This window comes from Littorina saxatilis, linkage group LG10 (assembly GCF_037325665.1).
Source record: "Littorina saxatilis isolate snail1 linkage group LG10, US_GU_Lsax_2.0, whole genome shotgun sequence".
Taxonomy (NCBI): domain Eukaryota; kingdom Metazoa; phylum Mollusca; class Gastropoda; order Littorinimorpha; family Littorinidae; genus Littorina; species Littorina saxatilis.
In genome coordinates, this window is record NC_090254.1 from 9,128,453 (window position 1) to 9,143,905 (window position 15,453).

General features: G+C 40.0%; 1 protein-coding gene and 1 long non-coding RNA gene across 2 annotated transcripts in view; both read left to right on the top strand.

Annotated features, from left to right (window-relative positions):
- LOC138978123 (uncharacterized) overlaps window positions 1-15,453 on the top strand; it is a 255,844-nt gene that overhangs the window by 19,095 nt on the left and 221,296 nt on the right. The gene's annotated exons all lie outside the window — the stretch shown is intronic.
- LOC138978107 (type-1 angiotensin II receptor-associated protein-like) overlaps window positions 39-15,453 on the top strand; it is a 15,782-nt gene continuing 367 nt past the window's right edge. The window contains exons 1-7 of the mRNA XM_070350744.1: window positions 39-408; window positions 3,981-4,015; window positions 6,040-6,151; window positions 6,800-6,887; window positions 7,641-7,689; window positions 10,199-10,320; window positions 11,440-15,453. The exon at window positions 11,440-15,453 is cut by the window's right edge and continues 367 nt beyond it. Coding sequence (XP_070206845.1) covers window positions 382-408; window positions 3,981-4,015; window positions 6,040-6,151; window positions 6,800-6,887; window positions 7,641-7,689; window positions 10,199-10,320; window positions 11,440-11,555 — 549 coding nt within the window. The 5' untranslated portion in view covers window positions 39-381 and the 3' untranslated portion in view covers window positions 11,556-15,453. The remainder of the gene's footprint in view (window positions 409-3,980; window positions 4,016-6,039; window positions 6,152-6,799; window positions 6,888-7,640; window positions 7,690-10,198; window positions 10,321-11,439) is intronic.

Here is a 15,453-nt window from a genome sequence, read left to right on the forward strand (position 1 = left end):
TGTCTTTCCACTTGCATGTTTTCTTCCCTCTCCATTTGTCGAAAGTTGCTATTTAGAACAAGAGTTGATTGCGTTTTAGGCCATTGCCATGTCTTCAACCACAAGCCCAATAAGATGTGTGGATTGCTTTGCTTTCAAGTGAAACATTGTTTCGGAAAAGTGACCATGACCATGAAAATAAAAGGTCAAGGTAGCTGAATTGTTGAGGAAATCATAGTCTCGTGACAGTACACGCATCATCACAAGAACTGTGTATACAGCGAAAGCGTTGGGTTTTCCTGTTCAGTTTGAGTTGCATTTCATCTCTGTTGTCTTCTGGGTAGTCTAAATACTCGTATTGATTTGTGAGATTTCAGGTCCTGGTGTTGTCAAGCATTGAAAATGAATACTCCGAACGTTATGCTAAAGGTGTGTATTGTTGCAAACTCTCTCTCTCTCTCTCTCGCTCTCTCTCTCTCTCTCTGGTTGTGTGTGTGGATTGTGGTTTGTGTGTGTTTGGATGGATATATATATTACAACAGAAGCCAGTCATAGTGATGTTTCTCGCAGGTTTGTAGCGGAGACTGAAATTGTTATTTGCTTCTTTTTTTTTTTTGGGGGGGGGGGGGGGGGTAACTTCTGTTTGTGTTACTGGACTTATTAAACTGCATTCTCTGATTATATAGCATTCGGCTTTAACTATAGGCGCTGTTTTTATCTATGCTTCAACTGAAATTAATAACATGTTACTGTAAAGAAAATGTTCATATATGTGGGCGTCTCTGATGATACTGAGCACAGACCAAAAATTGATAGGTGTACAACTTTGGGGATGTGTTTGGACACATTGCTGCAAATATGACAGAACCAAATGTTATTCATTTGCCTTCTGAGGCATTTTACTAATAAAATGAACGCTCAATATTTTACAAAAATCTGTTCTTGTGAATTTATAATATATTTTTGTAATCCGATGAGCGAGTCAAAATGGGGACGAAATGTGTGACATCGGTCAACACGCAACTTTGAAGTGCTCATTTTTTAAAATTACACAGTTTTCAAATGCGATACAGGTGTTGAAAATACCACAAAGGATGAAAGTTAAATGATGCTAAGCAAAGTTGATAAATGACAAGGCATTTCGCCTAAACAGGCACGGTAAAAGGTCGGTCGCATACATCCATTTTTCAAGAAAATATGAGAGTAGAATCATCTAAGGCCAGCAAAGCACATACACTAACATATTCAATAACAAATGGTCTCAAGAACTCACATTTTCACTGGCTTCTTTGTGCTGTGAATAGCAAGTCGAATCACACTATGGATGTCTCTTATGAAATCATTATGTTGCCATACCCCAAAGATTCAAGAGACATTTGACTTTGGAAAAAACACTCCTGAGAACACACCACAAGCATGTTACCCTCCAAACAGTGAATTTTGAATGACAAAATCGATTTAAAATTCAGTAAAATCAATAAAAAAATAAAAAATATAATCGAAATGCTGCAAGGCTTGTTTGAATTTTGTTAAAAACTCAAAATAGATGTACACACCAAATGGCTACTGGTTTTGACAAGCAAATTCAATGCAATTTATTCTTCAAAATGACGAAATGGAACGCTGAACGTCATTACAATACGTAATTTCGTCGTGACGTCATCCGTACATAATTTCTGTTCGGCCCGTACACTGTTATTCAGCCGGTACACTCAGGTATTTGGCCTGTAAACCTGTACCAGGCTTGATCCTGTTGAAGTAGGCTATTATATCAGTCTGCTTAACCTCAACGTCTGATGACCACAATCGGTGCAGAAATGAGATATAACGGGTTTTAACTGACAAAAGTTTGTTTTTCTTCTTAAAAGGTGTATATCTAAATTCAGTCAGGGTTTGTTGTCCTATCAAACAAACATCATCAAAATCAAAGAAAAATATCAAACCTTAACTGTTTTTAACGGACAAAAGTTTACTTTTCTTCATCAAAAGTTTGAATTGAAATTTAGTTAGGGACAACAGATCTACCTACAAAATTTCACTATGATCGGTGAAAAAATGGGGTTTAACGGTTTTTCAAACTGCCAAAACTTTGGTTTTTGTCTTGAAAAGTATGTTATGATATTCAGTTAGAAACGACAGACCTACTAACCGAATTTCACAAAAATTGGCTTAAAAATGAGATTTAACGGACTTTTAACTGCCAAAAATATTGCTTTTTTCTCTTGAAAAGTATGTGTTTCAGTTTAATTAAGAACAACGGACTATGCCAATTTTTGTGACAATCCAACTTTAAATTACAAAATGTCACACTCTCCGTGCCAAGATTGAAGACGCCCACATATATATTCTATAGCCTATATATATATATGTCCAAAAGAAACGCGAAAAATATTATTTATTTTACAAATAAGTTTTTTTCCGGATTAACAAAAGTTGCGTTATTTTTGGCAGCCAGTATATCAAGACCGATGTCTGAGGAAGGTGTATTGTGAATTTTACCGCATCAGCGCACTTGCAATCCACGTAAAGCCCGAGTTAGCTGAGACATTTTTCTTGTGCAGTTCAGCTGCACGTGCAAGAAAAGCACAAAAGCTGATCAGTGATCGAGTGGTGTTCACTGTCACTAGAGGATAAAAATGGCACAAAGTTACAGGTTTCATCAGTCCCTCATTCGACGCTATCACCATGACAAGATTCACTTCTGCTGAATGCGAGAGAGCCATTGGACGTCTGGAGGCTAGCTGGGGACACACCGAAAGCCGTGGCTGCGACTTTCCAATGTCACATATCCACCATTTATCGTCTCCTGCAGCGGTTTGTGATAACTGGCTCTACTGCTGATGCCAAGCGAAGCGGCAGACCCCGAGTGACGATGCCAAGGCAAGATCGGCACATTTTCCGCAGCCATGTTGCATATCCCTTCAGAACAGCTGCAGAAACAGCCAGAACTGTTATAGGGACTCACCAGGCACCCATTTCTAGGCAAACGCTGCAGGGGGCTGAGGAACTGCCGTCCAGCCAGGGGACCCGTCCTCACCGTGCGCCATAGACAGGCACGCCTGCATTGGGCGCAAGGCCACATCAATTGGAACAATGTTCGCTGGCAGAACGTGCTTTTCAGCGATGAAAGCGGTTTCTGCTTCGACCATGCCGACGGGCGTGTTCGCCTGTTCGGGTATGGAGAAGAAGTGGTTATCGCTATGCTGACAACTGTGTCGTAGAGAACAACGCCTGGGGTGGGCCCAGCCTCATGTTGTGGGGCGCCATCGGCCACAACCAGGTGCTTAAGGTCCTGTCATCTTCCAAGCCCTGGGTCCTGGACCCGGCAACGGCGTAACAGCGCAGCGCTATATGGACCAGGTGCTGCACCCTCATGTGCTGCCCTTTTTTCAAGCCCATGGAAACTGGGTTTTCCAGCACGACAACGCGCTTCCCCACACCGCCAGGGCCACTCAGGATCTCCTGCACCGCTCAGGCATCCAGGTGATGCCTTGGCCAGCGTTATCTCCTGACATGAACCCTATTGAGCAATTTTGGGACTTGCTCCAGACACAGCTCAACAGGGTGGTCCCAAGGCCCACAACTGTCGCTGATCTTGATCGGGCTGTCCGGCAGGCCTGGACCAACATTCCCAGGCAAGCCAGCAACACGTTGGTCCGCTCAATGCACCGCCGATGCCAGGCCGTCATCGATGCTAATGGGGGCCACACACGCTATTGACTGTTCTGTTAAGCACTAATAACGCATCGTCTCCGCAACCTTACTGTGTTATGGACCATAAGTCAGTGTTCTACTCAACCAAAAATTGGACATTAATAATAAAATTTGAATTTTTGTACGATTTTTTTATTAGGCAATAAATGACACTAGACACTGATTTTCGCGTTTCTTTTGGACGTCAGTATAGATAGACATGATATGTAATCTGTTTGTAGCTCAGTGTTTTCATGCAAGGTGAATATTGTCTTTTGTCTTTTACATATTGTTTTCTTCATATTCAGGTCATTGTGCTTGTGCACTTCATACTAAGTGTATGGTAAGTATTATTTTCCTTTTTTAATTTGGAGCATTAGTTGAGCCTTTCAGTTTCAGCAGTAATTATAGTCATTTATACAGACCTATTTGTGCATTTTAGGAGTACATGTATACAGCATCACATCATGTACTGATGTAGCCCTTTTATATGATGTTACTAGGTTTAATATAAAAAAAACCACAAGTAATGTTTTCTTGTTATGTTTTGTTTGTATATTAATGGAGTGTGTTTTGTAATGTTGAGTGAAGTGGAAACACGGAAATATAACAAATATTGTGTTACCTCGATTCAGTGCTGTTAACCCCCCCCCCCCCCCTTCTCCCTCCCTCCTTTCTTTAAATTGTTTTATAAATATAATAGATTGGTTGAATACGGTTGAATTGTGAACAATGGATCATGTCTAGTTGGATATGGTTGAATTATGAACAATGGAGCATATAGCCAAAGTACTGACAGTCACTGTTTGCTCACACTCACATGCTATTCTCTGTGTACCACAACTGTTATTAATAAAGAGCATAATATAGTCATGTGGTTATGACAAGGATGTTTTTGCACATGTGATACAAGCTAGCTGTTATCATTACTCATAGGTTCAATTAAACCTATACAGAAAGCTCAAAGAATCCACTCATGGCTTTAAATGCATGTTCTGTACCAACTGGCTGTTCTCTGGCCAATAGGCGGTTCTGGTGAGGTTATGCCCCCTCTTTCTTTCGGGTGGTAACTGGCGCCACCTCGAGGTAAGATCACATGAGAAAGGAAAAAAACCTTGCATTGGTCCCAAATAGCATATCGGTTTGGTAACAGTTCGTGTGTAAGTCGTGCATTTTATACGGTAAACAGACAATGGTCGGTTCTGGTGAGGTTATGCCCCTTCTTTTTTTCGGCTGGTAACTGGCGCCACCTCGCGGCAAGATCACAGGAGTTGTGGCGTTATCACCCCAGAAGCGCTCATTAGAACATAATTATAATTGTGGTTTAGAATGAAAGTGAAACCCCCTTTTAAAGACCCTGGATATTAAGACTGCTCTTTTCTTTATGAAGACCAGGTTTCTTCAACACATTTTTTGTTCTTAACCTACATTTACATCAATTTTAAGGGGCGGGGATGTAGCTCAGTCGGTAGCGCGCTGGATTTGTATCCAGTTGGCCGCTGTCAGCGTGAGTTCGTCCCGACGTTCGGCGAGAGATTTATTTCTCAGAGTCAACTTTGTGTGCAGACTCTCCTTGGTGTCCGAACACCCCCGTGTGTACATGCAAGCACAAGACCAAGTGCGCACGAAAAAGATCCTGTAATCCATGTCAGAGTTCGGTGGGTTATAAAAACACGAAAATACCCAGCATGCTTCCTCCGAAAACGGCCGTATGGCTGCCTAAATAGCGCGCGGGGTAAAAAACGGTCATACACGTAAAATTCCACTTGTGCAAAAAAACACAAAAAAACACGAGTGTACGTGGGAGTTTCAGCCCACGAACGCAGAAGAAGAAGAAGAATCCATTTTAAGATTCTTTCCCTTTGAACACACAATTTTTTTCTTAGGTTTGTGTATCATGTCTGAAAAGTATGTCCCATATACTGTACTAACACTAAGACTGAGCATCAATTTCGGATGAGACGAAAAACCGAGGTCCCTTCGTGTACACTACATTGGGGTGTGCACGTTAAAGATCCCACGATGGACAAAAGGGTCTTTCCTGGCAAAATTGTATCTAGGCATAGATAAAAATGTCCACCAAAATACCCGTGTGACTTGGAATAATAGGCCGTGAAAAGTAGGATATGCGCCGAAATGGCTGCGATCTGCTGGCCGATGTGAATGCGTGATGTATTGTGTAAAAAAAATTCCATCTCACACGGCATAAATAAATCCCTACGCCTTGAATATGTGCGCAATATAAATTGTATAAAATAAAAAAATAAAAAATAAAAATAAATCCCTGCGCTTAGAACTGTACCCACGGAATACACGCGATATAAGCCTCATATTGAATTAATGTACATTGATTTGATAATGTTTCAGGGCAACAATGGGTGGATGGTTGCCCACACCCTACTTCTATGTTCATATTGCCCTTTTTGTCTGTGGTCTGTGGGCCATTGCCTCTTCCGACTCTATTGATGCCATCATGATGGTGAGTTTATACAGTGCATGTTGAACGACCTTTTGAATTACATAATATATCCATCATTATTCACTTTATCTTCTTCTTCGTTTTTGATCTTGTACAAGTGTTTGTATAAGGGATATATATGTTGTAAGATTAGGCTTTGCCTAAAACCTCTATCCTTTTGTAATATAAGTTTTAATTCTTCTTGACTCGATCCTTCTTCATCTTAATTCTTCTTCTCCTTCTTGTTCTTTGAATTCCTTGAGCTACTGATAATACTTGTGCAATCTTGAATTGTTTTCTTTTAAATTTGACTTGTTAAAACCGTCATAGTGCATCTGCAAAATGTGTGGTCAAGTGTGTGATTGTGCACATGTAACAGTAAATGCATGTATTAGGCACACACAAAAAAGTCTGTTTACGGTACCCCGACCGACCCTAGACTTTTTGGGCATTTGGGGAAAGAAAAAAAAAAGGTCTTTGTTTTTTGGAAAAAAATAAAAAATTTTAAAAAATCCCGACCTACCGATTGACCCTATTTTTTTTTGGCCAATGTTACCGTAAACAGACTATTTATTTTGTTGGCCTTACACTTTAGCATATATCTTTACATTATATGTCATGGGTGTACTTTACGTTGTCTCATCATCTCTGTTTGTGTATATGTTTCAGATGCTGATGGTTCTTGCCTTTAGCATACTTCAGGACATTATTCTACTCAGCCTCTATGAGCCCAGGGGATATAATTCACATGAAAGGGGTAAGAAAAATTGAGTAACATTTTAAATTAGTTGTTGATTTGTGAAGCAGGAAGAGTAGTTATGTAATAAATATAATAATGTTCATATGCATTTTAATCAGATTATCACCACACGTATAAATCAGTGGTATGTTTTACAAGGAACTAGAAAAATCTGAAAAATGTATTTCTTATAAGAGAGGGAGTCTTAAAATGAAGGTAAATTTAGTGACAGTATGAGGAGGAAGTCTGTGTGGCCATCCCCCACTCTACTGCAAACCAAGCTCTGTGGCAGTGGACTGGAGCTGGAGAAGGCGACGATCTTCATCTCCCGAGCCGGACTGAGTGCATGTGTATTATAGCGCCAGCGAACGTCAAGATTAAGAAGGAGAAAAAGAGGGAGTGTGATTGTGAGAAACTAAAAGATCTTAAAAACTAGATGGAGTCTTAAAATCAAAGGTCTTAAAACAGCTTCACTGTATTCTATTTGTTACTAACTCATTCCCTTGCTGACTTGCTTGCCATTTAGTGTCTTTTGGTGTTCTTTTTGATTGCCTTTGAATGCGTGAATGCACTCAGTTTTATCAAAATTAAAAGGAAATTATGAAAGGTGAATTGTTATAAGTATTTTAATTACTAAGCTCCAAAGGTTGCATTTACTTTTGCTGAAAATGAGCATAGTAATCAGTATTATATTTCATTCATTGTTGATGCGCGTTTATTGTTCCGACACAATGTACGTTTGCTGATTCAACATGACACTGTTTGTTGCAGACCCTAAACAACCTCAAAGCGTACTTAATGAATATCGCTTTGCCTTGGGGTATCCTTGTCTGGTGATTTTAATTAATTAAAGCTGAAAGTGTTTGCGTGTGCTCAGTTTGCTACATATATTGTGCTACTTTTTGAAACTGTTTCAATGTGCTTGCTTCTTGCAAGTTTTCTTTATTTTTTTCTGAATCAAAAAACAAGAAAGATAGGTTGTTGGAACGTTTGTTATTGACAAAACAATACATTCACAGATATTTCGACCCAACGGTCTTTTAAGTGAACAGACAAACAAATATTCACAAAAAACTTATCTTGATAGTTCTATCAGTTTACGTCCATTCGTCAGGAAGCCGAACAAATGAATGAATTGATCAAACAATAACAAACGTTCCAACAACCTACCTTTCTTGTTTTTTGGTTCTGAATTTTGGAACGTTGGCAGTCTCTTTGTTTTTGGATTTATTTTTTTCTATTTTTCTAATGTTTATTTTTTTTTAAACCTAATAATGTTTAGGTTTGTGTTCTGTTTTGTTTCTGCAAGTGCATTGGTATTTTTTTTTTAATGTTTTAGGTTTGATGTTTTGTTGAAGAAGGGTATAGTTACCCATATAGTTACATTGGAACCCCCCTTTTAAGACCCCCCAATTGAAGACTCCTGGGCGGGGATGTAGCTCAGTCGGTAGCGCGCTGGATTTGTATCCAGTTGGCCGCTGTCAGCATGAGTTCGTCCCCACGTTCGGCGAGAGATTTATTTCTCAGAGTCAACTTTGTGTGCAGACTTTCCTCGGTGTCCGAACACCCACGTGTGCACACGCAAGCACAAGACCAAGTGTGCACGAAAAAGATCCTGTAATCCATGTCAGAGTTCGGTGGGTTATAGAAACACGAAAATACCCAGCATGCTTCCTCCGAAAGCGGCGTATGGCTGCCTAAATGGCAGGTAAAAAACGGTCATACACGTAAAATTCCACTCGTGCAAAAAACACGAGTGTACGTGGGAGTTTCAGCCCACGAACGCAGAAGAAGAAGAAGAAGACTCCCTCCCTTTTAAGACCCTGTTTTCTTAGATATTCTGTTCATAATCTTTGTTCATTTACCCCCATTTTAAGATTCCCTCCTTTTAAAGACCTCATTTTCTCAGTTTTTTAAAGTTCTTAAAAGGGAGGTTCCACTCTACGTGGGCTGTTCCATTATTAGTTAGAATCCAGGCTCCTGGCAATATGGCGTTCCACTGTACGTGGGCTGTTCCATTATTAGTTAGAATCCAGGCTCCTGGCGATATGGCGTTCCACTGTACGTGGGCTGTTCCATTATTAGTTAGAATCCAGGCTCCTGGCGATATGGCGTTACATAAAAAATCATGCAGTTTAAAAGTGGATCGCGAGGCTTATTGACACAAAAAATTAAGCTCCAGAGTTATGTCGTTTTCATAGAATCGACTCGGGAAGATACTGATCGCGCACTGTATGAGATTGCGTCATGGAGATGAAAAATCGCAAGTTCCGAGCCATGACTTACAATAACTACAACTAAGGATTAAAAGAGGCCGATTTGCATGAAAGTTTGGTGAAATGTTTTGGGATGATAATGCTCTTTGTGGAGTCTTGGTGTGAAACCGATAGAGCAATTTAAAAACCTGGTAGATTGAGCCTAGAAAATGCTTTCTACCCTGGTCTACTCATTTCATCCGTTACCCTCAAAAACATCAGCGCAATTAAACAGGTAATAAGATAAAATCCCCGAATCATAATCAGGGAGATCTATGCAAGTCATATGCCCTAATTGGCATTGAAAGCTCTGCATTCGAAAAGATCCTACACTCATATTGAATGATCCAAAAAGCGATGTGCCCGTTGTGTACCACATGAACCGTGCAGTGACGGGACGAAGAGGGGTATAGCTAGGGCAGAGTGGTGCCTGGCAATACTTGAAAAAAATCTACAAAGGCAGCAGTCCGAAACAATACGGAATATCGTCAGTGGTGAATAAACCTTAGCTTTGTTTATCAGTTCTACCCTGAAACCAGACAACTGTCGTCTGTATGGGTGTTTCCAGGTGACCCACTACCTGCCAAATTTAAATGACAAGAAGCACTGAAAAAACAAATGGTGGCACCTTTCGTCGCCAGATCAGGGTATTTAGACTCTGTGACTCTTGAGGACAGGCATACTGTGAGTTACGTCTGACTGATTATGGTCACCACTAATTGCCACAAGTATTTAAGGCTTGGCACATTTTATTATACACCGTCCAAACACCTTGCCGGTATAGCCGATGTCATGTGGTCCCAGGCCTGAATGAGCTGGTTTGAGAGGGTGCAGGCCATTTGGGTGTCGGCTGGGGGAGGATTAGTCTAGAAAACGGCCAAATTGGATTTTTTGTACGTGTTTCCGTTTCTGAGATTCTAAATAATTATGGAACAGCCTACGTCCATGTAATTTTCAAGAGTTTTTGGTTGGTCCAAGGTTGAGCACACCACATTATGACTGGTCTTAAAGGGGGGTGGGAACAGTGGTGTTCCACTGTAGTCTCAATTAAGTGATTCCTTAACGACCCTTCAGGATGTGCATTCTGAATCTGATTCTCAAACCATTCACTGGCTTCCTCCTGCTGAGGATTTGTCAGGCACGAAGCAACGACACCGCGTTCAACATTCCTGGTATCGACCGCATCCCTGGTCTAGGTGTGTATATTGCCTGTACAAACTTGTACATCTTCTATCAGAAATTGTTTGTTTGTGGCTATTTTATTTGTATGCGGGTAAGTAAAATGCAGACCTGGGAGCCCCTACATTTTTTTCCGTATTTTGTATGCTTGATTGTCTAAAATACAATCCGTTTGGTCGGTGAGGAAAAAAACAATCAAAAATATTCCTACTCCGAGACTACTTTTTTTCACAAGTGCATCTCGAAGCCCATCTCCTGTGTGGAGTACATTCATTTTCCTGAAAATACGCCAAGATTTTTTGAGAATGCTCCAAGTGCAAAACAGGGGTTCCCAGGTGTAAAAATAGTTGGCTGCTTGTTGGTTGGACGGTTGGCATGTAAGTGGTTGGGTAATTTAGTTGATTGGTTCATGGTATTCTTGTTTTCTTTTTCTTTTCCTTTTCTTCTTTTATTTGTAATTTGTGAAGACGGCTACAATAAAGAATTTGCAATATTTGTATAATTACTCTCAGACTTGTGAGTACACCTATATATATATCTGTTCAGCTCCTGGGGACTAGGATTCTGACTGCATGATTTGATGATTATAAACAAGTTTTTGTAATATTTAAATCTGAGTTTGTTTATTGCATGTTTATATTTATACACCCTTCACCTTTGGTCATCTTGAGGTTGTAACTATATGTAAGCAAATTATTTTATTTTTGTCTGATAAAGTGCAGACATTAAATTTAGTTAATCAATAAGTTTAGTTTGCCATTATTTAATGCAGCTAGCTGTTTGATTGTACCTCATCTGCAGGAGAATCTGCCCCGAAAATCAAACATGCCAAAACAATTCAATATCTGATTTAACTCATTGTCTCCCAGGTACGGATATATCCGTACCCACTCATATGCCTCTATCTGACCGGGTACGTATGTATCCTCTCAGACTGTTAGCTTCAGTCGCTTCCTGTAACGTCCATCTAACGCCTGCATTCCAGCATGTTGATACACAGTTACTACACAGTTACGGATATTCTGAGTGACCTGCTGCAGCACAACTGGTCTCGGCTAAAAATAAACTTGGTCAATATAGGTGGGGTAGAAAGTGTTAAACAAACAATGAATTCCACACTGTGTTTTTTGTTGTAGGAGGTATGGGAGGCGGCAGAGGCTATGAGGACATCGACAACAGACAGACTTCGGGACCGTATTCATCAGTGCCAGTTGAGAGTGCAGAGGCCCACTCAACTGTTGACAAAGAGTGAGGGATGGAACACATTGCTGCAGTTTTCAGTGGTGCCTGTAATGCCTGCAATCAGAATTCACACAGTGTAATGTCTTAGGGTAGAGACGAAGGATAAGGTGCAACTGTCATTTATTCAGTAACCACATGGAAGCTTAATTCTCTGTCTTCTTCTTCTTCTTCTTCTTCTTCTTCTTCTTCTTCGTTCATGGGCTTAGACTCCCACGTTCACTCATGTTTTTAGTACAATTAAGTGGATTTTTACATGTATGACCGTTTTTGCCCCGCCATTCAGGCAGCATATTACGCTGATTTCGGGAGAGGCATTTTCGTGTTTCTATAACCCACCGAACTCTGACATGGATTACAGGATCTTTTCCGTGGTCACTTGGTCTTGTGCTTGTGTGTACACATGAAGGGGGTTAAGTCACTAGCAGGTCTGCACATAAGTTGACCTGGGAGATCGAAAAAATCTCCACTCTTAACCCACCAGGCGGCAGCGACCGGGATTCGAATTTACGACCTCCCGATTAGGAGGCCTACGTCTTACCACCACGCCACTGCGCCCGTCAATTCTCTGTCTGGTCCCTGGTATCATTAGTGTTCGCGACGACTGCACAAGGTACTGCACTTGTGGTCAAAAAGAAACAACTGCATACTAAGCAGTTGTATAAGCATCCCAGCTTGTGTGGGAGAAAGACAATGAATGTCGGAGCCTTTAGAAAAGGTTAAGATTTCTTAGAGTGGTGTTGTAAAACAGAAAAATTATCAGAACAGTTTTCTAACTCCATGTGTACTCGTGCATTTTTGAACATATATATAGACAAGGTTGAAAATAACAGCAACTGCTTTTTCAGGGGATCAAAAATAGGTGTTGTGTGTTAATTATCTTGCCTCAAATATCAATATCTGTGTATTTACCTTTGAAATTGTTTATGAGCGGGTTCGCCTTTTGTTTTGGGAATGAGGTGATTAGGCCAAAAAAAAAAGGTCTGTTTACGGTAACATAGGGTGAAAAAATAGGGTCGGTAGGTCGGCTTTTTTTTCTTTTTTTTTCTCCATTTTTTTGGGTTATATTTTTATTTTATTTTTCTCCCCTCTCTATGATGTTTCACAGTTCATTTCTTCTCATCAATCCCTGTTTTTGCCCAACATAACTATAAACAGTACTTTGAGCTTACCTCCCTTCTGTCGTCTGCTGTTTGAGCGCAAACAGCTCTATTTTGGATGCGGTTTTTTTTGTTTTTTTTTCCAGACGATCCAAAAAAAAAGATTAGGGTCGGGCCTAAAAACTAGGGTCGGTCGGGTTACCGTAAACAGACCTCTTTTTTTTTGGCCTTATTATAAATTCTTACAGATCGAATCTGGTTTTACTTGCTAGTTTTACATGAGCTCTTAAATTTAATTAAATTAGGTTATAGGTCTATCTGTTTGGCAGGTTTTGTTGTTTACTTGCATTTTCTGACAATACAATTATTCTAATTAAAAGAAAGAGTAGTTATTTGTCTTCAGTCTTTTAATCTATTTGCCAAGCAAAAAGTTAATGTAATGTCACCAGCATTCATCGGATGGGCTTCCTATAGTTTCACAATTGTTTTCAAGAAGTGTGCAAAATGTGAAGTTTGGCTGAGCTGGTTTATTGGTGGCTGGAGTGTTTGTCATTTTCAACTGAATTGCTAGCGGATCTTAATGCTATGTTAGGTTTCAAGAGTTGATTGAATCTCTTTTACAGCCAATGAAAGGAGATTATGAGAAAGTAATGGAAAAGAATCAAAGGCTATAAAAATGATTGACCGGTGTTTACATATCAGAGTAGCAGCACTGAAATCAGTTGTCTCTTTTCTTATTTATTGGCCTACGTGATATTTTTGTTTACTTTCGCGAACTTTATGTTGATTTTCCGTTCTTGCCGGTGCAGGGTATTCAGTTGCAATGTGAGTTTGTCATGTAGTTGCAGTATATTCACAAGTAAAGTTTGTAAAATGTATCATGTTTTTAACATTTCTAGCTAGCATCAAATACTTTTTTGTAATTTTCATTGATTGTTATCTGAGAGTGCTGCATGTGATACAGATGTTGTTATTGGTGTTGACTGTTTTGAGGGTTTTTCTTCACTTTCTTCCTCTTATTATCCTCCACTTCATTCCTTATCATTCTAAACCAATATGATATCGTATTAATGTACCTACTACATAACTGTGCACTTTGACGTTCAATATATCTCACTCTTACACTCTCTTAGGTGCTAGTCACCCCCCCGTGGGTTAGGGGGAAGAATTTACCCGATGCTCCCCAGCATGTCGTAAGAGGCGACTAACGGATTCTGTTTCTCCTTTTACCAATGTTAAGTGTTTCTTGTATAGAATATAGTCAATTTTTGTAAAGATTTTAGTCAAGCAGTATGTAAGAAATGTTAAGTCCTTTGTACTGGAAACTTGCATTCTCCCAGTAAGGTAATATATTGTACTACGTTGCAAGCCCCTGGAGCAAATGTTTGATTAGTGCTTTTATGAACAAGAAACAATTGACAAGTGGCTCTATCCCATCTTCCCCCTTTCCCTGTCGCGATATAACCCTTCGTGGTTGAAAACGACGTTAAACACCAAATAAAGAAAGAAAGAAAGGTGCTAGTCATGTAATACATGCATGCAAAGTTTTGAGTCTTGCAATTTTCTCTTTATAATGTGCAATTTTCCTCAGCTTGGAGACGTAGCCAGTATTGTTTTACCACATCAGTTCTCTACTGGCAAAAGGCTTTACTCTTTTTCTTGAATCTCTCAACCATATATAAAGTCCCAGTTGTCTTTAGAATCCAGAAAAGCGGACCCCCATCCCCCCCCCCCCCCCCCCCTCCCCCCCTCCCCCCCAATGTAAAACTAGTCCCCACTATTAAGACTGTGTTTTTCTACATTTTCTGTTCATAAGGTCGATAAAGTGACCTCCCTGATTTTTTTCTTCAGATTTGTTGATCGATGGTCCTCTGTATGTTTTATTTTTGTGACAACCCCCAAGGTATGGTTGACCAACCCTGTGCCAGGCTTAGGATTATTTGAAAAGTGGGTGGGTGTCATTTGACGGATTTGTTTTGGTGATGAGGTGTGGTTGTCCTGTATGTGGTGGTCAGGTGAGATGTGACTGTAATTAATTGACAATTATGGCTGGTGAGGCTGAAAGTGCTGTTGAGTTGATCGTGTTTGTATTGATTTAATTGCTTTTGTGCCATCGAGATGTTGTGTTGCTACCTCTGCCGTGTTGATTATTTGTTTCTGATTTTCATGCACATGATTAACTGTCATTCCATTTTTTAGAACAAATTTTCTTCTTCCGAGTTTCATTGTCTCTTTTTGTACCCCCCGCGGGTTAGGGGGAGTCCCATATTGGTTGGGACGAGAAAGAATTTACCCGATGCTAACCAGCATGTCGTAAGAGGCGACTAACAGGTTCTGTTTCTCCTTTTACCCTTGTTAAGTGTTTCTTGTATAGAATATAGTCAATGTTTGTAAAGATTTTAGTCAAGCAGTATGTAAGAAATGTTACGTCCTTTGTACTGGAAACTTGCATTCTCCCAGTAAGGTCATAAATTATATTGTACTACGTTGCAAGCCCCTGGAGCAATTTTTTGATTAGTGCTTTTGTGAACAAGAAACAATTAACAAGTGGCTCTATCCCATCTCCCCCCTTTCCCCTATCCCATCTCCCCCCTTCCCCCGTCGCGATATAACCTTGAATGGTTGATAACGACGTTAAACACCAAATAAAGAAAGAAAGAAAGTTTCATTCTGTTTGATCATCTCACCCTTGTGTTCACAGTGATTTAGCGATCATGACTATGCAAACTTGTATGTGTTGATTGCAATGTAGCGTCATTTCTTTTGAAAATGGGTTTATTTTCAGTCCATAAGTTATTATTTTTCAGTTGT